Below are 22,774 nucleotides of genomic sequence, written 5' to 3'. Positions count from 1 at the left end.
CCATGTAAAAAGTGACAGTTCGTCACTTTTTAATTTGACTTTGACCAACCAACGGGGTACAAACTAAAAAAGTGTCAAACGAAAAAGTGACCAACCACCGGGTGTATCCAGCTTTTTAAGCGAAAATGGCGTTCGAATGGTGAACGCCCGAAATGTCAAAATCACGCAGTGGTACCAACATAACGAAAAAAGTGTGCCATGGCATGACAGCCGCATTTTTTTCTAATGTTGGTGCTACTGCGCGATTTTGACATTTCGGACGTTCAACATTCGAACGCCATCTTCGCTTAAAAACCTGGATATAAATGAGTGTATATAAATGTAAAAAGAAAAAAAAACAAGAGAAGGATTTTTTTGTTAATACGGGAAAGTTTTCGTTTATTTATGTATAATTTATGGTGTATGAAACGTTTTAAATTATAGGCAACAATGTCTCTGGATAATTAACTGGCACTTCATATTGCTACCAGTGGTGTAGGGGTAAGCGTGGTTGCCTCTCACCCAGTCGGCCTGGGTTTAATCCCAGACAGTCCGGGTGGCCTCTTTCGAGATGAGATTTGTCTGATCACGCCTTCCGTCGGACGGGGAAGTAAATGTTGGCCACGGTCTAACCTAGAGGTTAGGTCGTACGCTCAATCCAGGTGTAGGAGTCGTCGGCAGTTGGACTCACAATCCAAAGGTCGTCAGTTTGAATCCCAGGGTGGATGGGAGCTTTGGTGTAAAAAAAGGTTTGCAATTGCTTCAACAATCAAGCGTTCGGACACCTAGTTTGAAGGTGGAATCTCGCAATCGAGAACGCCAAGGCAATGCTGTAGAGCGAACATTTTTTTTTACATATTGCTAGAACACGTTTCAAAACAAACAATTTTAATTTAAATAGATGCTTAAAAAATATTACACGTGGTTACACCTAACATAATAAATAAATACTTTTTTATAAATAAATACTTCCATACATTGTATTACAACCTCTTTCCCACAAAAAAAAACTATTTTTTTTTTCTTATTTCCCCGAAGGAATGGGACACGAATTTTGCACGTACTGCAGATGGAATCCACGATTGGCAACATCGCCCGTTTCGGCAGCATCGGTTACGTAGTACATGACGAAGGGCAGCGTGTTACTGGTCGTGGGCCCCAATCCCGCCCCGCAGAATCGATCCGCTGCGATACCGACCGGATTCGGGATGACCAGGAAATCTGTGGTGCAGGCCGTTCCCTGGGCTCCTACTGCCGCCGTTCCGAGCATGGCCGGAGCGATGGTTGTCACGTCACTCGTCAATGTGAATGCGTACGGTTCCGTGGCCGGCTAGGGATTGAGAAGGTTGAGAATTAGTTGGGATGAAATGTTGTTTTTCGTTTAAAATACCTACCAAAGAATAAGTAATTGAACAATATGTTGCAGCGTTTTGGATACAGATTCCATAGTTTGAGAGGGCCAACTGTCTTGTTCCGGGCAGTCCCATCGCATTCATGGCAGGATTAGCCGCAACTCCGTAGTTGAAGCTGTACACATCTCCGGTTGTTCCCGTAAAGTACTGCAAGCAACCAGCTGGGGCTTGATACGCACTGGTACAGGAAATTTGAGAGAGTTGTAGGTTCCAGACTCGAGGGAACGACATGGCTGCGGTCGTCGAAATTGAAACCGTTATCGGACTTGTTCCACTGAAGGGAATGTAAATGTGTTGACCGTTGTTGTCTCCACACATTGTCGGAAATCGGGTTCCACCACCGGTTACTTGCATATTATCCACAATACAATTTCCGTTAGTATCTGGTTGTGACAAGGTGAATGCTGTAAAATCGATTCTCAGCTGGCAAATTGAACTGTCCGGAGGTACCACTGTGAAAGAACAGCTAAAAAAATACGTTTAACTAGTGTCCGACCAAAAACCAACTCCACTCAAAACCTACGTTCCACCGCCATTGTATGGAGACGGATATCCAGAGTTCTGGAAGTAGGTCACATTTGCGTTCGTGTTTGAAGTCCCGCCACACGTGCCCGAATCTGCAAATAACCGTTACAGCTTATTCACCCAACCCAATTCATCCCACAGAACCCGAAACTCACAGACACAGCAGACGGCCTGCCGGGTCAGCGCACTGCAGGTACCGGAGGCGTATCCTCCAAACGTGGCACATTCTCCCTTGATCTGGCACGTCCCGGCGAGTCCGTTGGTTCCGATGCACGGAACGTTCTTAATTCGACCCAGCGAATAAAATGGAAATTGTCGCCCGTGGCGATCGCCGGACGTCGTTGTTTCATTTGATATGGTGTCCGTTAAAATTGAACCGAAGGACTTTTGAGTGAATGTTAAAAGCACAGAAAGGAAAATCAAAGATTTCATTTTTAGTGACGAAATCAACCGACACGTTCGATCTACAAGCACCAAGAGACTGAGCGGTGGAATTATATTTTTTCTAGAGAAAGGAGAAAGTAATAAAACAGTGCAAAGTGTTAATTAATCGGTGACGAAAACTAATTGGAGCATCGAACATCACTGAATGCGTGGATAGATTGTCACTTCGGGTTTTGGTCGAAAAACCTGTTACGTCTGGCCTGTAAGATACGGAAGTGTTTTAAATAAGTTCTTACATACGGACCACCAAAAAAAGGTGTCAAGAAATAGCTTCACACAGTAGAACAAAAAGACTGTCCGATTCTCTACCACCCAACCCCGCCTCTAGGTGGGCTTCGATCTAATTCTCTTAAAATTAAAAAAAAATGGGTTGACTTGTTTTATGCCATTGATTTTAAAAAATGTATTTTTTCAGAGGTCAACTTTGGCTGTGGTTTTACTAACATTTGTGTGAATTTGTGTGAAAACAGTCGAAAAAGTAACTGTAAAAACATGAAACAATTAAAAAGGCAAAAGGGAATGATAGGAGGTGTTTAAACAAACCTAGTACAATGATAAACAAACATAAATCAAACATGATAAATGCAAATTAAAATACTAAAAATGAAACAAGAAAAACTTAAAACATGAGCAGTGAAGATTTTCGCCGAACAAAAACTGTACAAAATGAACTCCTGATCACGGGAAAAAAAATATATTTACATGATTTAAACATATACTTTAAACAATTTGAAAACACTTTCCTGCGTTAACAATTATTTTTAGCGTAATTGGGCTTATTTAAAAAAATATATATATACACTCAACCCCCGGTGGTTGGTCACTTTTTCATTTGACACTTTTTTAGTTTGTACCCCGTTGGTTGGTCAAAGTCAAACTAAAAAATGACGAACTGTCACTTTTTACACAACACTCTTGCATACTATCAAAACAAACGTTTGGTAGTGTGTGTGAACTCCGTGTAAGAGGGGTATCAAACTAAAAAGTGACCCCGTTCGTTTGACAACAGTTGGTGTCAAACCATCGGGGTTTGAGTGTATTAGTTTAAATATGATGTACCGCAAAAAGATTTTTTTTTCGCAAAACATATATTTTCTTTCAAAATTTGATTTTGTTTAAACTAATGCTTGAAAAACAACTGTGCTGGAGTGAAATGAATTTACATATTTTGTTCTACACTTTTTTGATGCAATTTAATTTTTTTATATATATTTAACCGATAAATATACATTCTGTATTTTCGGGCATAAATAAATTTTGAAATTAACAATGATCTAGAAATATGAATGAGTGGAGATATCTTTCAAGTTTCAATCTTTGTGGGGGCCTTTCCTATGACCAAATAAGTCATTTTTTGTCATTGGTACAAAAATGGTACGGAAATATTCGAAAATCTGTAACTTTTGACGGAATTTTCCGACCTTCTACAAAGTTGTAGGTATTAATGAGGACTGTTCAGAGAAAAAAGGTACATGAAACAAAATCTTGCCGTTTAAAAAAAAACTATTTTTTAACAAAAACTCAATTTCCCAAAATAGATATTTTTTGATTTTCAAGATTTTTTAATAAGTTTTAAATATTTTTCAAGACTAAATTCCTGCAAAAGTTACAGATTACAGTTACAATTTCAAAATTATAATTCAATTAAATTTTTAACAAGAATATGATTAATTGCATATCATTATAGAGAAAAAAAAACTATTCAAGATTTTGAATACAGACACAGACCAAAGAAAACGGTGCATCATATTCAAAATTTCGAGTTTTAAAGTGCTTTAATACAGCTAATCCTATTCAAACTGTAGTCCTGACTCGCCCTAGTTGACGGCACAACAGAACTCGACAACTGTGTTTGAAGAAAATTGAACGCAGTGAATTAGGTGAATTAGGTAATTGTAAGATTATTTCATTTCATTTTATTAGATTGTTTTAACAATTACATTGGTGCAGTTGTGATATGGACTACCTTTCAACAGCTGATTTGTTCGAAATGGGAAGAGAGTTTACTGGTACTTAGGAGAACGAATTGGATAGAGAAGGAAAAAAAAATGCAAAAATAACCTTCGAAATAGCTAATAGATGTGGGATAGTTAGAGGAAAGGAGGCATTACTAATTCTAATATCACAGCTCAAGGGGACAACCGCTGCAGCAGGGGATTGACTGAGGTGGCGCACCCCATCCAGAACTTCGGTAACACTCGCTGGAGCCAATGAACGATCAGCTCCATCTTCGCCATATTGTAAGATTATAAATTCTATATCTTGAGAAATAAATATAAATTCGACCAAAAATAATAAAAATCATCTGGAGAACACATTGGTGACTTTCAATTTCAAATTCAATCGTATGTAGATCGAGAAAATTCTGTGTAAATATTACATTTACACTAAACGAACTCAAATTTTCTTCAATAAAAAAAAAATCTGATGACACCATTTGATTTAACGCCAATTTTCTACAAAAATAGTGATCCAATGTTATTCTATTATGTTTTGTTTCCAAGACATAGCAGAAAAAATTACAAACATAAAAAAAATAGCTGTCGGATTTTGATGAGTTCTGAGATTTTTGTTTGGATTTTTGCATGTTTTGATAGTTGATGGGGACGCCTTATCCTTAAACCGTGTATACGGAGTAATGATTTTTTATGCTTCCAGTATTTCTCTCTTCTCTTGCTCTTTCTCTCCGGCTCTCCGCATCCCTAACAAGGAGAGGGAATCTCTTTTATATGCTTCCGTTGATGCGCGCGCTTCCATCATTCTAAAGTAGAACATGTTTTACCATGGAGGCGCATGGTGCTTCAAGAATCCAGTAAGTTCGGAATAAAGAACAATAAAACTTGTTTACTTTATATATATTTTTATTTCAAATTAAATATAATAAACAGCCCACTCTACGAGCTCCCCAGCAGCAGCTTCAGCTGATCCTTCCTCGTGTTCTTGATGTGCTCCGCGATCATTTTCTTCGGATTCTTGCGGTACTTTTTCGACTTCAACAGCTGGTTCACCTTCTGGCAGCGGTTCAGGAACTCTCCCTTCTGTTTCTTCAACCGCTCCACCTTGAGCTGCTGTTTCGTTTTCGGCTTGGCCTTCTTGTCGTACTTGGGCACGCCGGTTTTGAGATTTTCCGCCGACTTGAGCTGGAACAGCGAGTCCAGCGAGGGCAGCGCGTCCAGCAGGGGCCGCATGTCTCCGGTGACGGCCGTTTTCTCGCGCTTTTTCTTTTCTTTCTCGCTCTTGAAGGCACTCTGGGTGAGCTCGATCTTTTTGAGCACCTCCTCCTTGCGGAACTTTTTCTTGTCTTTTTTGTTCAGCCGAGTGATGGCCAGCTTTCGGAGTTTCTTGGTTTTGGTTTTGGCGTCCTCGGGGTCATCTTGGGCTGGGGCGGGAACTGGAATCGGTGTGGTTGTGACTGGTTTTGTGACGGCTTTGTTTTTTTTGGTCGTCTGCACTTTGAAGCTTTTCGGTTCAGGACCGTTAAGCTGTACCGGCATGGACCGGTAGATGGGGAACGGGCCGGATGTTTTGGCTTCTGGGTCGGCTTTCTGCTTTGCCGGAATCGGTTTCACAGGAGTTAACTTTTTGTTGAGTTTTCCCATATTGATGAGTTGTATTTTTATCTAAAATTTTACTAATTAGTATTCCGAGAACAAAATTTAATTGAATACCTTTTCACACAAAAGTTGCAAACTTTTAGAAAATTAATGATAAACAAGTCCCACGAGGTAAACCAAAACAAACTCTACACACTCTCAAAAAAGAAAAGGGCTCATTTCATAAAATCCACTCTATTCTAGTACCGCACAAATGAAAAGACAAAAAGAACTGTCAAAAGAAACGTCAAATTCGATTACTTCCGAAAGCCGGACGTGCATTTACATTTTTCTCGCGATCGGAAATCGAAAAGTTTCCAATTTTCCCCCAACATAATGAGTTCCAAGACCGACAGCAAGAACAAGGGCACATTCCAGCCGGTAAGTCACAGTCCCAATCGGCGAACCCACGATCCAGCCGTAAATTACTTCCATTTTTGGCCTTGCAGGACTCAGATGTTCACATCACCATCGATGACCAAATGAAGATCAACAAATTTGCGAATTTCAACGCCAAAGTCGAGGACCTCAAGGAGGAGCTGAAGGTGCGGCAGAACGAGCTGAAGAATCTGGAGGAGGCCGGCGACGAGATCGAGCTGATGGACGAGGACACGATTCCGTTCCTGATCGGGGAGGTGTTCGTGTCGCACGATCTGCCCCGCACGCAGGTTAGTTTTTTTGTTTTGTGCGGGGGTGGTGGTGGGTCGGTTACGGTTTATGGAGTTTCTTTTATTATATTAATTCTTTGTTATGTGTAAATAACGGTTCCTATTTTTATTTTCTTCTTTTCACCATACAAAAAACCAACAGGAACTGCTCGCCGAAGCCAAGGAGAAGAAAAAGCAGGAAATCGAGAACATCCAAAAGCTGTCCAAAGACATCCAGGACAAGATGGGCGATTTAAAGGCGCACCTGTACGGCCGGTTCGGCAGCAACATCTATCTCGAAAACGATGAATAAATTAATCATTCGAGTGTGTGATATTCCCCTTGCTACTCAAACTAGTTTGCGTTTTATTCCTGTTGACGACATTCCTAAACAGAAACACGATGTCTTCCGGGCAAGCTTGCAAGGACAGTTCCTGAAAAGATACAACGTTAATCGTGTTGATTATTGCACTCGGTGGTAATTTCTGCGCTCACGATAGTAGATTGAGATCATTCGATCGTAATTTCTCGATCTACCTTCTACAAATTATGAATGACGCTTGAGTAATGTGTTTTAAAAAAATTCAAGTCAATTTTTAAAATATCAAATGACATTAAAAAGTTAATTTAAACATAGCAAAAATAAACAAAACATCTGCAGAGTTTTTTTTAGGTGCTATAAACTATTTTGTTTCATATGTTTATAGGACCTGTTCAAAAAACACTCTAGATCTGAAAAAAAAACAATTTCCAAAACACAAAACGTTTAGAAAAATTTCAAGAATCTCAAAAAATTGAAAAGTTATTAATATTTTAATGATTTCAAAGTTTAAAAAAAATCTTCAAAATAATAAATTGGGAAATTGTTACTAAAAAATAAATTAAAAATCATAAATTGAAAATATTTCGAAGAGAATTATATTTAGTTTAGATTGTGTCACGTTCCCCAGAAATCCATTCCCCCGAAAACCATTCCCCAGAAAACCATTCCCCCGAAAACCATTCCCCAGAAAACCATTCCCCCGAATGTACCATTTCCCAGAAAACTATTCCCCAGAATGTATTGTGGATTTAGCTCGTAGCTGGATTTTCTGGCATCTTCTCACGGTCATTGGAAACGGTCGTGGATAGACCTAGGGGTTCCCAGTTGGAGTGAAAAAATTCAATTTATAGAAAAATTATGGATTAACATTTTGCTTTTTTATCACTTCTCCGACATCAGGAATAATTGTTTGAACATGCTCGCAATTTTTTATTCGGTCGGAAAAATATTATTTTTCTTGAAAAAACTTTCATTTTTAATCACATGATCACCCCTAATTCTGGCTCGATGCCGCCATCATGCGACCGCGTGCTCCGTTCGTTTGTCAACAAATCTGCAGCTGGATGGTGAGACGAAGTGAGGGGGGAAGAGATTTTGACATTTTTATGCCCGCATCTGGCCCGCCGCCTATTTCGTCGGTCACTGAGCAGCCGGTCGTTTCCAGTGACCGAGTCCAGCTAGGTACTGATCGTACAATAGAGAATTTGCAGCAAAGCTAAAAGACGCGTGTCGCCACCTATAAACAAATAGCGTAAACCTATGATTTTTAGAAAAAATGTGTTTTTTCCTTCCTAATCAACATTTTTTATAAAACTTATGCCGGATTCGGATGAGAAAAATTATTTCCAACAATTTGGTGTATAACTTTCCAATATTTGTTTGATTTTTCTATGAGAAAACTGTAGATTTAGAAAAAGATAGTAATTTGGACTATTTGGCAAGAAAGTCTGTCAAAAATCAATACAAATTGTTGAATATACGTTAACACATCTGTTATCAACTTTATAACTGTTTATTTCATTGATATATACGGGGAAACTCATTTTTTCGTGTTCCAAAACATGTTTTTTAAAGAAAAAGGACACAAATTTTTGCGCGCCCAAAAGTTGAGGTTCATTATTTTAAAGCAAAAAATTTTTCTCGTCTTTTGCAACCAGTTTCATGAAGATTGATGCAGGGAATCATGAGAAATAAGCGATTTTGTTCTTTAATCGACAGAAAGGCATACGACTTTAGGCAAGTAACCTCATTTTGGCGCCACCTACATTTGAAACGCAGTCGCGCTGCAAAACCTCAATACCATTCCCCAGAAAAGTTTCTTTCTCGAAAAATCAAAGTAGTTTCAAATATTAGTTTGTTTGAAATTTCTTAGAAAATATAAAAATTAGACAAGGTTCTTTTATCCATGCCAAGAAATTTTCCTTTTTTTTTTGACAACAATTCTTGAGAAAATAATAGAAAATGTTAATTCGGCTTATGACTCGTTCTATTATTCTAAGAAATTTTCCCTTCTTTTTCAAGTCATGTTAAATTTGTTATACAAATGCCGAATAAATTGCAGTTTCTTTTTATTTCTTGTTTTCCGTGAATGCTATTTTTATTTTGCAAAGAAGAAAAATGTTTGTTAAAATTAAAATATGATTATGGGTGTCATTTTTTTTTTTTTTTTTTTTTTGGGAGGGTGATCCAGCCGCACATCGTTGATGTTGAAACCTCTAAACTGGGCCCTCGTCCTGTCACGTCCGTCAGTAGTCTTGTCGTACATTACAACTAGAATCAGATCTGCCAATGAATTAGTACACTTCGACCAAATAAACACTGACGCTGTATGGATCTGACTCTAGAATAAATGCACAGTTGTGTGTTATTCATAAGTCCAACTTATTCAATTATTCATTTAAGTCCAAATATTCATTTGCTAACTACTTTGGATTGAAAATCTAAATTTTAATCTAAAATCCTCTAAACTTAATGTTCAAAACTAAACGTTCCTTTAACTGTTGCAATACTACTTCTATAAAAAAAAACAATAAAAATTTGTGAACTAATGTACAAATAGGATAGAAATCGCGATTTTAAAAAGAAATGATCATTTACGTCAAAAGATCCGTAGTTCCTCGATTCGCAACAATGGTCAATACAACCATAATCCGAAAACCGTTAGTTCAACAGATCAACGAATTTTGTCCGATATCATTACATTATTGATTGATCGAGACTCTATGTACAATTTGACATAAACGAATGCCTAGTATTCTACATCAATCAAAGTTTATTGACAGCATTACTCTAACTTAACAATTGCAACTAAATTTATCATCAAATAGATTTGGAAAAGATACAGATTTATTTTAAATGCTAGTGCTAAGCAACAAATCAATTGTACTATCCTGAAGTCCCACCTAAATCCCACATTGTGATAGTGAAAAAGTCACAGAAGCAGCGGTGTCTTGTGCAATTGTGATATTTTCACTATCGGAGAACTACCTACACAGAAAAAAATATTCCTGTATATTTACATTATTTATCATGTACCAAAAGGTATCATGATAAATGATGTATATTTACATCAACTTCATTGGAAATTTACATGACTTTTATTGTAAATGTTCAAAATCAAAATTTATTGAAATCGTGTAAATTTCCAATAAATCTAATGTAAACTTCCCCGACCAAAAAAAAATTTTTTTTGCTCCGTTGAATCCAGAATTCGATGTGTTTTTTGAATTCTAGTTTCAACGAAGCTTTATAAATCTTATCGGTGATGTTAGCACTGAAAAATATATATTTTCTTCAAAGACTACTTACGTGCATTGATTCGTACACACTCTGCAGCTCGACCTGTTCCTCCTCGCGATTTTTTTCTGCTAAGCGAACCTTATCCCCTTCCGGATGTAGTCGATTACCTCCGATGATTTGGTCCTTCTTCTACTATGTGTTTGTGCTTGAAGTTGACCAGGGTTGTTGCAACCTTTGACCACGGACAGGTTTTCCCGCGAGGACATCTCAAGCTGCCGCTGCTGGGCTTCGGCGCAAGCTGAAACAGAAAAACAATATTTCAAAACACTTAATTCAAAACATTTTGGGATGAACGATAAACTTACACTTTTCGTGCTGCTTTGCAACGTGCCGGTGCGTCGTCTCTTCTTTGACCGTGTGGTTCAGATCCACGTCCTTGCCTTGCCATTCAGCGCGGCTAGCATCGCCTCATTGTGGTGATTCTTATCCGCAACCCGGTTGACACCACTGGCTACTCGCCGGCTTTTTCATATCCTTCTCCAAGCTATTGATGTTGTCCGTTTGGCGCGTCTCTCGATTTTTCACTTTCTGCATCTGGCGCTTCTTGTCGCTCCCGCAGCTGCTGGTCAGTCCGTCGTGCCTGCAGGTACTTCTTCTTGACCTCCCCATAAACGACCACCTTCGCCTTAATGTCCCACCGATGGCGATCAATGCTCGATTCCGATTTCCGCGTTCGACCGATTCTGGATGGCACCGTTCTGATTTTTCAGCACGTCCAACTTCTCGCCCCGCTGTTGTTCCACCGTGCTGCACCCGGCCGTCCTCGTGATTCTCGTGATCTCCCCCTCCATAAATCGCAAACGCCACTCGTTGCACTCCAGGTTGTGCTTTGTATTCTCATACTGCGGCGTACATCCCAAAGGCCGGACAACTTCCATTCTATCTGCAAACCGGCACCAACTGTACCCTCAACTGCCTCACATCCTTCTTGAATGCCTCATTCCGCTCCTCCAACACCAACCTCTCCACCCTGAACTTCCCGCACTCCACAAACAACGTCTCATAACACGACTGTAAGCACTACACCTTCTCCACGAACCCACCCCCCTCCACACTCTCAACCGGCAACTTCCACACATCATCCCTGTATAGCCGGAAGAACTGTCCAATCGGCGCCGACACCCGTACCTTCTCTTGATCGATCATCTCCAGCGATCTCTTCAGCAGCGCATTCTCCGCCTCCTTCTACTCCGGCTGAACCTCAACGACCGCTATGTCCGTATTTTCCGGACAAATAATGGACCCAGACCCAGCTCAACTTCAGCATGTCGCTCGAGGTGTTCAAAAGGTCACCGCCGCTGGAGCGGGTCGGTTCTGATCCGTTGCCCTGCTGTTGTTCTTAAGGTTTTCGCAGTTCCCGCGAAGAATATTAACATTCCATCGCACCGTGGCTTGTTCGTACACCAGGTGTGCGGCAAAATTCACCTGGCGTTGACTGCAATAAGTAAAATCAATGTTATCCCAAAGTTTTGTTATTTAAAATCAAAATACATACCAACTTTTTTTATCTGCTTTCCTTTTTGAGCAAAACTTACACAAACTGGACTGCCAACAACAAAAGGTTTGTTTATGTTTTGGAAAATTTGACATTTCTCCAAAGGGCCCGAGCGAAGCAAACATGACGGTTGAGCCAGTTGCAGCAGGTTGACCTAATTGCAGCCAGTTGCACCCGTTGCAATCCATTGCCTACACAAAGGCGAATCATGTTTGAAAATTAAACTGGCCTTTGTAAACGTCCCATCTTCCAACAAATCAACATTCAATTTACCTACCCAACTCTTGCAATAAACGTTTAGTTGTGAGCAGGATGAACTGAATGTTTACATTTCTTGCTTTTCAAAGAAAATCACAGATATTTCATTACGCAGCACCGCAGCCTCAAAAATAATTGTTTTGTTTTGGTGAGCTGTCATTTAGAAATCATTTGTGCAGCTATAATTTACATGCTGAAGGTATTTGTACATTTGATTCGAATTTACATATGATAATGTTTACATCTGTTTTAGGATTTACATGATTCAGATTTATGAATAAATGGCAAAACCAATTCCATTTACATGAGATTCATCAATTACATGCAAATAGTTTTTACGTGATCGCTTTTTACATATGATTCATCACTTTACATGTGTTTTAATATTTACATGTTCCAAGTTTACATTTGAAACATACTTTACATGACGTGGAAATTTACATATTTTTTTCTGTGTAGTTCACGAAGACAGCTTATCGGTCAACGCTTAAGCCCTGGGGCTGCGACAAAGCGAGTTCTCGTAGCATGAAGTGGTGTCCATAGTGCTTATAAAAAAGAATGTATACCCAAATTTTAACTAATGCACTAGGATCAAATCATGCCCCTTGACTTTACAAGGCCCAGGGAAAATATGATTATGGGTGTCATTGGTATAATTCCATTTGACATATTGGATCTTTGGCATATTGCTCATTTTGCATGATGATTTCTCGATTAAATTTTCAAAAGGCCCTATCTGCATAGGAAACCCATGAGGGATAGGTTGTTTTGAAATTTAATCTAGATTTAAATTTTCTAAATTTGATTTAAGGTGACAAAATTTAATTTATCATTTTTGGAAGAAGAAAACTCTCTTGACTTACAATAACTGACTAATTTTTCCTTCTTTTAAGGTCTCCTGACACAAGTTGAATTTCACCTTCTTTAAAGAAGGGAAAACTGTCTTGACTTGTGATATCTGCTAACAGAAGTTGAATTTTCGCTTTAAAGTTTTTTCTTTCTTGTATTCTTTCTTGTTTCCATAAGGAAAAACTCTCTTGACTAGTGATAACAAATTTAAAAAGTTGTGTAAGTGGTCAAGTATTTTTTCCCTTACTTAAAGAAGGGAAAATTAAACCCGTGTCAGCAGTTATAATAACAAGGCTTTAATTTTTTCCCTTCCTAAAAGAAGGGAACTATGTTAGAAAGGTCCTTTAAGTCATTCATTATCTCCCTTCAACGTTTTATTAGACAAAATAGCTTGTTTTCTAAGGTGGCCCGTTCTACCCCGCAGGGTGGTCCATTCTGCCCCGCACCCTCGAAAAGTAGTCGAAAAACTTTTTTTTTTAATTGCATCAAAAATAGTTTTTTGCTAAAAAAAATCATCAACCAAGTATACATCATTGAAGGGAACATCCCAAAGCATAAGCCTCCTACAATGAATTCATAAATTTGTATGTTTTATGGTTTTTGGTGCATTTTTCTTAGGCGGGTTATTCAAGAATAATAAAAATCAATGTTGTGGCAAATGGGCAGTATTCATGATTGCTGAGAGTCGCAGGACTCTCGCCCTTTGCTATTAGTAAGTATCCAGCAAAGCAAAGGGTATAGCCAGACATGCATTGGCACTGCGCGCGGTTAGCACGCGTGCTATTTTAGCGAATAGCACTGCGCTTTTCATCATAGCACTCGCCCTTGCACTCTAACGAAACTGGTAACTAAGACGCTTTTTTCATTTGTTTATCTTGAATTGAGTGACGTTGATCAGTGGAACGTCATGCAAATAATATCTTCAATTTGTATCTGAAAGTTTAGTACAGTGCTTGCGTTCAAGACTTGGAAGTGAATGATCCACGGTTCTATTCTCTGCAAGGTAAACTTTTTTTTCTTTTTGGTGTAATAAAAGCGCATTTATTTTCTTTTAGTTAAAGCGAAAAGTCTTCCAAAATGGCAAGGGAACCTGAAAAATTGTTAGTTTTTGAGTTCTTGGGCAAATGGATCAACGCTTGTGGCCATTGGGAACGCAAACCCAGTTTTAGTAACAAATTAACCATAAAAACTAGTGAAATTTCGTGGGCGTGCTACATGAGAGTGCTAAAAAATAGCACTAGCACTGTGCAATGCGCAGTGTGCGTAGAACTTGAGGTAAGTGCTAATCTAAAGTGCCAGTGCAGAGCGTGCCAATGCATGTCTGGGTATAGCATGCATTTGATACTGTCAACTCCCATTCGGCTGTGTTCTCGTCGCTGTCATGTTGTAAACTGGAGCCGAGGGAGGTCCTGTTGTGAATTCTAGTTGGAGGTGGTCCGAAGATCATTGAAGAAGGTAGAATTCGCCATCACCCAAGACACGAAGGCACGAAGGATAGACCATGTCTTGGGGGGTGAAAGGATGATAGGATTTAGTGATAATACCACAATTTTAATATTTGTCTTTCTCTCTTATTTCAGAGGATGCCTGTTCTGAGTTCTAAGTGTTGCAGAAGCCTTCCGCTCTACATAATGGAGCCTTCCTTCTATCATTTCCTGTATTTTGAAAAAGGTGATGCGCCGAATGTCGACATATAGAGGAAATATACCCTTTCTCAGCCTATTTCTATTATCGGCCTATCAGCACTTTGATCATGAATTACAGCTTTTATAAAGTGTTTTTGACTGTTTCAAAGTAACAAATAGATCAAATAAAAGTGAGCAAGCAACTCTTCATTGTTGATGTATCAAAAAATGTTGATTTAATAGCCGAAAACTGCAAAAGTGATTAGAATTGGTCGAACGGCTTAGAGTGATTAAAATGGGTATATTTCCCCTAGTTTATCACACTTACTCCATATGGTGTGAGCGTGAAATGCTGTATGTTTGCAATTGGTGCATTGGCTATTTTCAAATCAGGCAAGATTTTTCCTATTATTTTAAGATAAAATTTAGTAAAATCTATCCATCTATTTATTTTGCTATTGCTATAACTTGTCCCTTACCTCACAAACTTTAACTACTCTATTCTTCAAACTTGGAATCGCAATACATTATTGTAGAAATGTAACAGTTGAAAAAAATTGGTAAGAAATTTGGGCATAACTGTTATTAATATGATTAAAGGTTCGTTCAATCTGTTTTATTATATATATATTTTAACTATTCTAGTTTGTTTGTCCTGTCCCATATTTCACAACTTCAGTTGTTATCTTGTAAACTTCTCGTTACAAGTTGGTAGTTCTGTCTAGTTGCAAAATAAGGTTTCTTTATTCTTTCTTTATGTGTTAGTCTGTTATTCAATGTTCGATTTTATTTTACATTGTACTTATCCCATTTTTCTCTTTTCTTTCATGTACCTTGCGAGCATACGATGACCAAAAAGTCATTGTATAAGCCAACACACGTGTATTTTTCACAAAGCCGCGAAACAGAACAAGTATTTTTATAAGTGCGTGAATAACAATCGGTCGTTGAAGCTCAAAAAATGTGAGAACAATATCGCGTCGTGGTTAAGTGATAATAAGGCGAAGAAAGTAGACGACGATTCCGCATGAAGAATATAGCGGAAATTATGTGTTAATTGCACAATGGATGAAGGTTTGAAGTTGACACTGTCAAAAGGGAATGGTAAGATGCAATAGTAATATTGCTAGGTTTGATAGTGTCAAAAGGTAAGATCAAGGAACAAGGATTATATGAACCTATATTGTCATAATTATTGTATTCACTGAAATATCTATCCGCTTTCTACCCCCAATGTGTCCTGCACTGGGGGTGCCTGGGGTAACTTCGAGTTGACCTGGGCCGCCCGAGGAATTATGTCGTAGGTGGTTCGTGTACTTCTCACTCACCTCTCCTCGCGGCAAGGTTTTCCGTAGGTCTACACTCGAACATGCAACATGGGACAGCATGAATCTTCAGCTGAAGCCGGACGAATGTATTCCGAAATTACAGAATTACAGAATTAATAAAAATCAATGTTGAACCATCTTTAAAAAAATTTAAAAAAAATAGATTTTTAAAACTATTAAAAAAAATTAGAATATTTATATTTTTTTAATTTGTAAAATATTCCAAATTTATCGGCAATTTACGACTGACGGTCGAAAAAAAAAAACACGCAGAAACACGTTTTAGAAACATTCTAAATTTTTTGCCTTCCTCACCTCAATGAGGAAAGGCTATAAAATCACTCGAAAAATAAACTTCTTAATTCGACCTCGTAGACCCACCTTCACGTATACCTTCAGAATCAAATTCTGAACAAATGTCTGTGCGTGTGTCTGGATGTGAGTCCGTGCACCGAAAAATATGCACACGATTATCTCCGGACTGGCTGAACCGATTTGGACCGTTTTGGTCTCATTCGATCCGTCTTGGGGTCCCACAAGACCCTAGTTAATATTATGAAGTTTAGTAAAGTACTTCAAAAGTTATGCTAAAAAAAGATTTTAGCTTAACATCTGATTGTAAAAAGGGGGAGTTTTTCTGTAATTCTGTAATTTCGGAATACATTCGTCCGGCTTCAGCTGAAGATTCATGCTGTCCCATGTTGCATGTACGAGTGTAGACCTACGGAAAACCTTGCCGCGAGGAGAGGTGAGTGAGAAGTACACGAACCACCTACGACATAATTCCTCGGGCGGCCCAGGTCAACTCGAAGTTACCCCAGGCACCCCCAGTGCAGGACACATTGGGGGTAGAAAGTGGATAGAATTTTCAGTGAATACAATAATTATGACAATATAGGTTCATATAATCCTTGTTCCTTGATCTTACCTTTTGACACTATCAAACCTAGCAATATTACTATTGCATCTTACCATTCCCTTTTGACAGTGTCAACTTCAAACCTTCATCCATTGTGCAATTAACACCTAATTTCCGCTATATTCTTCATGCGGAATCGTCGTCTACTTTCTTCGCCTTATTATCACTTAACCACGACGCGATATTGTTCTCACATTTTTTAGCTTCAACGACCGATTGTTATTCACGCACTTATAAAAATACTTGTTCTGTTTCGCGGCTTTGTGAAAAATACACGTGTGTTGGCTTATACAATGACTTTTCGGTCATCGTATGCTCGCAAGGTACATGAAAGAGAAAAAGAGAAAAAATGGGATAAGTACAATGTAAAATAAAATCGAACATTGAATAACATACTAACACAGAAAGAAAGAATAAAGAAACCTTATTTTGCAACTAGACAGAACTACTAACTTGTAACGAGAAGTTTTCGAGAAAACAACTGAAGTTGTGACATATGGGACAAGACAAACAACTTGAATAGTTAACATATATAATAAAACATATTGAACGTACCTTTAATCATATTAATAACAGTTATGCCCAAATTTCTTACCAATTTTTCAGCAGTTACATTTCTACAATAATGTATTGCGATTTCAAGATTGAAGAATAGAGTACTTAAAGTTTGTGAAGTAAGGGACAAGTTATAGCAATAACAAAAAATAGATAGGTAGATTTTACTAAATTTTATCTTAAAATAATAGGAAAAATCTAGCTTGTTTTGAAAATAGCCAATGCACCAATTGCAAACATACAGCATTTCACGTTCACACCATATGGAGTAAATGTGATAAACTATATGTCCACATTCGGCGCATCACCTTTTTCAAAATACAGGAAATGATAGAAGGAAGACCCCATTTTGTATAGTGGAAGATTTCTGCAACAGCTTGATTCGGACCAGACATTTTGTCTGAAATAAGAGAGAAAGACCAATATTAAATTGTGGTATTATCACTAAATCCTATCATCCTTTCACCCCCAAGACATGGTCTATCCTTCGTGCCTTCGTGTCTTGGGTGATGGCGAATTCTACCTTCTTCAATGATCTTCGGATCACCTCCAACTAGAATTCACAACAGGACCTCCCTCGGCTCCAGTTTACAACATGACAGCGACGAGAACACAGCCGAATGGGAGTTGACAGTATCAAATGCATGCTATACCCTTTGCTTTGCTGGATACTTACTAATAGCAAAGGGCGAGAGTCCTGCAACTCTCAGCAATCATGAATACTGCCCATTTGCCACAACATCTGATTGTAAAAAGGGGGAGTTTTTGTAAGAAATCACGTCATGCTATATATTGTTAGAAAGGTATTTGAAAGACCTTTCCAACTCAATCAAAAGATTGGAAATCTGGCAACCCCATCAGAAGTGATGAGCACTTAAGTGTTATTTATACACTTTTTTGAGGCCGGGTCTCAAATAATTTGATGAAAAAGTTGTCCGGATCTATCATGCGACCCATCGTTGGATAGGTAATCAAAAGGCCTTTCCAACGAGCCCAAAAGATTGAAGATCTGACAACCCTATCAAAAGTTATAAGTTCTTCAGTGTTCTACTACACTTTTTTTGAGGCCAGATCTCAGATATTTTGAAAGAAATAAGTGTTATTTATACACTTTTTTGTAGTGTATTCTCTTTACGATTGCGAGGAAGGCACTAACCACCTAAAGGTGGATTAAGTAACGTTTTTTTTAATCTTAAAAATTTTAAGTTGTTTTTTTATGAGGATGATCGTAGTAGTCGTGGTGTGCGGGCGCGTTTATTTTTCGATCCGTCACGTATTTTAGAAAATTTCCGGCTTATTGATTTTGCACAAGAAGAATTTGCCGTGAAGTGGAAGTATCTCAAGCTAAGAAGAATTCGAGATGGAGCTCACTCCGGAAGAAAGCAGGGCCAGGTGGCTGCGGAAGCTGGAAACCTGTTCAACGGTGACGGCGGCAGAGATGCCAAGGAAGCGGGGGTTTACATCGGAGTTTAAGGAGCGGTTTGGATGATCAAAGAATTTGGTGAGAGCGTTCTAGTTTTGTCCTTATTATTGTACTGCATTTCAATTTTAATTATATTTAACAACCAATGCCCACTACTTCATTCGTCGGTGAAGTATCCCATCAATCCCTTTCCCCTTCCAAATCCGGATATCTTGGAGGTCGTCTAAGTTCTTAGGCATCTCTATAGGATATCCAATCATCACATCCCTCCCCCAATTCCCCCGTTGATCGTGAGGAGTCGACCAAAAGGACAAATGAGTGGTAATGTGTCATTCGGCACATTCCTGACGCATTTATTTTCCTTATCGGCGCCAACCTAGCTATTGCGAGCTGTATGCTCGGCTAGAGTACGGTCAACTAAGCTAAGCTAAGCTAAGCTAAAAATTTTAAGTTGTTTTTAAATTCTGAAATTAGAAATAAAATTTAAATTTAAAACATTTATAAAATTTCTAAAAATAAAAAAAAATATTAAAATCCTTATTTATTTAGTTTTTTTTATTCAGAAAATTTCAAATTTTTAAGATTTAAAAAAATACATTTTAAAAAAAGTTCTGTCGTCTGGGGCGAATTGGGACAGCTGTTTCAACCATGTTATTGCACAATATTTGAATATTTTTTATTGATTTCGGATAGAACAGACACAGATTAACAAAAATAGTGCATTCATTTCCAAATTTCAAGCTGCTCTTAAACCTGCTGTCCCTATTCAGACTGTAGTCCCGATTCGCCACAGATGACGGTTATTAATATTTCAAGAATTGAAAAAATATTGAAAAAGCAATTTTGAGTCTTAAAAAAAATTTATTAGGTAAATACTTAAAAATTTTCAAATTATTATTTTTTTGATTAAAAAAATATATTGTTTGAAGATAACTAAATCTTTAAACATTTTGAATATTTTAATTTTTTTTAATATTTTTTTTTACTTTTAGAATTTTAATATGTTTTTTAAATTTGTTTTTTTTTTGAATTTTTTAATTTTTTTCACCTTTTTTTTAAATGCTTTTATTTTTTAATTTATGAATTTATGGAAATTTTGAATTTGCGGATAAGGGGCCATTTATAAACCAAGTGGACACTTTAGGGTGTGGGGTAGGTGTCCACGTGGATAAAAAATCGAGATATTTCGTTAGTAAAATTTCGATCGGAATTTATCGATAGTAGCTCGATCTACTATCTACTGTTGAGAGTTAGATTTCGATCTACCGTCGACAAATCTCGATCGTGAATCAAGAAATTACGATTACTCGATTGAGTGCAATAATCACCACGAATAGTTAGACAAAGTTTCTATCAAAACTAACACCTAAACTCCCAAGCTCGAGAAAAAGGGGGAATTCTCAATCTTGGGAGTTTAGGTGCTAAAGAACCTACCTCAAGTACTTCCTGCTGCACCGGTGCCCGATGGTGCTGCCACCTCAGCAGCTCCTGCATTTTGAGCGAATGCTTCTGGTTCTTCTTCTTCGTTTTGGCCAACTTGACCCGATACCGACTTCGCTCGGGCGATTCCACCTCTTCCTGGCTGGAGGCGGCTCCCGCCGGTTCCGGAACGTCCCCGCTTCCGGCGCACTCGCAGGCCAACATCTGGTGCGTGAGGCAGTCCTCCCGGTCGTCCTCCTCAACCAGCGAAAAGAGATCTTTGAGTTCGTCGTCGGAGAGCTTCAAGTTGCTGAGGTTCTGCTTCTGGTCGACGACGGACCCGCTGAGGGAGGTCTTGGAGATTTGCCGCTGGAAGATTTTCTCCTCGATGGAGAAGGCGGTGATGAGTCGGTAGATGAAGACGTTCCGGGTTTGTCCGTCGCGCCAGATGCGGGACATGGCTTGGAGATCGCTCGCCGGGTTCCAGTCGTTGTCGAAGAGCACGAGCCGTGAGGCGCCGACCAGGTTGAGACCGATTCCGCCGGCTTTGGCGCTGAGCAGGAAGATGAAGATGTCGGAGGACGGGTTGTTGAAGGTGGCGACCAGTTTGCCGCGGTCTTGGGAGGGTGTGGCGCCGTCCAGCCGGCAGAACTTGTAGTTGTAGTGCTCGCACAGGCCCGCGATCATGTCCAGGGTTTTGCTGAAGTAGGACACGATGACGACCTTTTCGCGCCGATCGATGAGGGCTTCGAGCAGGGATTCCAGGATGGCGAGCTTGCCGGAGTCGGCGGAACCCATGTGTTGCCAGTTTGGGAGTTGGGAGATGAGGAGGTTCTGCAGCGAGTCCGGGTCTTTGGAGTCAGTTGTTGAGATGAGCGACGGATGGTTGCAGATCTTCTTGAGGATCGTGATTAGCTGAAGCGGGGTTATGGCGTTGGTTCCGCTTTGTTCGTAGTGCTTCAGGGCCAGCGTGAGAAGCTTCTCTTGGAGTTCCGAAGGGTGGGCAAAAATGACCAGTTCTTGCTTCTCCGGGAGATAGCTGTTGTTGACTTCCTGCGTTCGACGCAGAATAAACGAGGAGGTGATGGAGTTCAGCTCGTTGAGCCGGGTTTGGCCCAGTTCTTGGAACTGAGGAAGGACATTCGGCTGTTGTGATTGGACGATCGGGTTCTCGTACTTGGCTTTGAACTCTGAGTAGGTGCCGAGCAATCCAGGGTTGACAAAGTTTATCAACGAGTGGAACTCTTGCAGGTCGTTCTGGATCGGCGTTCCGGTGAGCAGAATTCTACGCCGACAGTCGATCCCGTCCAGAACTTCCGCGATCTTGATGCTGCTATTTTTGAGACGATGCCCTTCGTCACAAACAATCAGATCAAACTTGACCGTCTCCAGCTCGCTCACCTGCTTGGCCAACAGCTCGTACGAGATGATCAATATCGGAATGTGCGCCGATTGTGCGTACTTTTTCAACTTGTTGTTCGGCCCAACGATGAACGTATAGATCCGTTCCTGCTTCAACCACTTTGTTATCTCTCGATCCCAGTTGTCTACCAGACTGCTCGGAGTCACGATCAGAACCCGCTTCACAATCGGCTGCCCGTAAGGTCCCTGCTTCATCAACGTGTAGATCAACGCCAACGTCTGCAGCGTCTTCCCCAGTCCCATCTCGTCGGCCAAAATCGCTCCAAACTGTTCCGAATCTTCGCGTTTCATGCCCAAAACGCACTCGTACAGAAAGCTCACCCCTTCCCGCTGGTGAGGCCGTAAATGCTTCGCCACGCAGTACGGAACACTCACCGTCACAACCGGAACCTTACCCTTGTTATACTTCCACTGATGCTCAAACGACGGTTCCCGCATCGTCAACGGAACAAAGTCCTCCGCAATCGCTTCCTCCCCCACCGTCCCAACCTGCTTAAAACTCGACACCACAATCGGCCTCCCGGCGCACATCGACTCCGCCGGCGCCTTAAACCCACCTCTCGCCTCCAATCGAACCCGCTTCACAGGCACATCATTCTCCTTGGCCACCTCCCCGTCAATCCGCTCCACCAGCTCAACCTCCTTGCTCCCCACAATCAACCGCGAACCCTCCTCCAGCTCCTCCCCCTTCACCGACCCGGCGTTCCCAATCACCTTGCCGTCCTCGTCGCGCAACGTGGCGCTCTTCCCGCCCACGATGGTCAACGTTCCGTCGCCCTCCCACGTTTTGTGCTTTTTGGTCGTTATTTTGCCCCAGCACACTTTGAAGCGCACCTGCGACGTCGATGGTTCTGCGGGGGTGTCCACCAACGCCGCCGGCTTTCTGACTGCGGCGGCGCGGGCTTCCAACGCTCGGGCATGGTTCTCCGAACTGGTGAGCAGCTCCAGCATTCCCGGGTCCGGTTGGGCTTGCGGTAACGGCTGCTGTCGGATTGTCGGTTCGGCCGGCAGGGACCGCTTCATCGACGGAGCGCAACTGCGGCGCATGGCGAGAAGCGAACTACTAAAGAATGTTGGTGTTTAAAACTAGACGACAAACTGTGTTAATTTATATTATTAAAATTTAATTTTATTTGAAATTACTTTATGGCTTTGAATTTTGTTTTCCGCCTTTAAAACTACTTGGCCGTTTTTTTCTTGTTTACATTTGAATTTACTTGGTCCTTTCATTTGACATTTAAAAAATGTAGTACTAGATT

The 22,774-nt window shown here is 40.0% G+C and overlaps 4 protein-coding genes across 5 annotated transcripts; 1 reads left to right on the top strand and 3 right to left on the bottom strand.

The window, feature by feature from the left end:
* Positions 1-1,003: 1,003 nt before the first annotated feature.
* On the bottom strand, positions 1,004-4,597 carry LOC6033568. Its single transcript, XM_038261235.1, has 5 exons — positions 4,577-4,597; positions 2,072-2,300; positions 1,915-2,008; positions 1,374-1,857; positions 1,004-1,309 (listed from the first exon to the last, which is right to left on the bottom strand). Exons 1-5 carry the CDS (start codon positions 4,595-4,597, stop codon positions 1,004-1,006), a joined length of 1,134 nt encoding a protein of 377 aa, XP_038117163.1.
* Positions 4,598-5,200: 603 nt separating this feature from the next.
* On the bottom strand, positions 5,201-6,089 carry LOC6033569. The gene is made up of 2 exons (XM_001843946.2): positions 6,029-6,089; positions 5,201-5,980 (listed from the first exon to the last, which is right to left on the bottom strand). The coding sequence occupies exon 2, from the start codon at positions 5,957-5,959 to the stop codon at positions 5,255-5,257; it is 705 nt and encodes a 234-aa protein (XP_001843998.2). The 5' UTR covers positions 5,960-5,980; positions 6,029-6,089; the 3' UTR covers positions 5,201-5,254.
* Positions 6,090-6,176: 87 nt separating this feature from the next.
* Positions 6,177-6,957, top strand: LOC6033570 (probable prefoldin subunit 4). The gene is made up of 3 exons (XM_001843947.2): positions 6,177-6,334; positions 6,403-6,621; positions 6,764-6,957. Exons 1-3 carry the CDS (start codon positions 6,290-6,292, stop codon positions 6,911-6,913), a joined length of 414 nt encoding a protein of 137 aa, XP_001843999.2. The 5' UTR covers positions 6,177-6,289; the 3' UTR covers positions 6,914-6,957.
* On the bottom strand, positions 6,900-22,684 carry LOC6033571 (DNA repair and recombination protein RAD54B). Of its 2 annotated transcripts, none has more exons than XM_038262402.1 (3): positions 22,659-22,684; positions 20,109-22,601; positions 6,900-7,034 (listed from the first exon to the last, which is right to left on the bottom strand). In XM_038262402.1, exons 2-3 carry the CDS (start codon positions 22,560-22,562, stop codon positions 6,915-6,917), a joined length of 2,574 nt encoding a protein of 857 aa, XP_038118330.1. In that variant the 5' UTR covers positions 22,563-22,601; positions 22,659-22,684; the 3' UTR covers positions 6,900-6,914. The 2 variants fall into 2 exon arrangements, with proteins under 2 accessions (XP_038118330.1, XP_038118331.1); XM_038262403.1 differs by having other exon boundaries at positions 20,109-22,578; positions 22,659-22,679.
* Between the last annotated feature and the right edge of the window lie 90 nt (positions 22,685-22,774).

This window comes from Culex quinquefasciatus, chromosome 3 (genome assembly GCF_015732765.1).
Source record: "Culex quinquefasciatus strain JHB chromosome 3, VPISU_Cqui_1.0_pri_paternal, whole genome shotgun sequence".
NCBI classification, from domain to species: domain Eukaryota; kingdom Metazoa; phylum Arthropoda; class Insecta; order Diptera; family Culicidae; genus Culex; species Culex quinquefasciatus.
Note: the sequence above shows the minus strand (reverse complement) of the source record. Positions and strands in the feature narration are given on the sequence as shown.

Bases quoted from the DNA above. Each gene is read 5' to 3' on its own strand.
- LOC6033568 (XM_038261235.1), bottom strand. From the start codon at position 4,597: ATGGCGAAGATGGAGCTGATC. The intron at 2,009-2,071 runs GTGAGTTTCGGG...GGTTATTTGCAG, and splicing joins GCAGGCCGTCTGCTGTGTCT to ATTCGGGCACGTGTGGCGGG. The intron at 1,858-1,914 runs GTAGGTTTTGAG...GTATTTTTTTAG, and splicing joins CCATACAATGGCGGTGGAAC to CTGTTCTTTCACAGTGGTAC.
- LOC6033569 (XM_001843946.2), bottom strand. From the start codon at position 5,959: ATGGGAAAACTCAACAAAAAGTTAACTCCTGTGAAACCGATTCCGGCA.
- LOC6033570 (XM_001843947.2), top strand. From the start codon at position 6,290: ATGAGTTCCAAGACCGACAGCAAGAACAAGGGCACATTCCAGCCG. The intron at 6,335-6,402 runs GTAAGTCACAGT...TTGGCCTTGCAG, and splicing joins ACAAGGGCACATTCCAGCCG to GACTCAGATGTTCACATCAC. The intron at 6,622-6,763 runs GTTAGTTTTTTT...AAAAACCAACAG, and splicing joins ACGATCTGCCCCGCACGCAG to GAACTGCTCGCCGAAGCCAA.
- LOC6033571 (XM_038262402.1), bottom strand. From the start codon at position 22,562: ATGCGCCGCAGTTGCGCTCCGTCGATGAAGCGGTCCCTGCCGGCCGAA. The intron at 7,035-20,108 runs GTAGGTTCTTTA...GTATCTTTTCAG, and splicing joins TGCAGCAGGAAGTACTTGAG to GAACTGTCCTTGCAAGCTTG.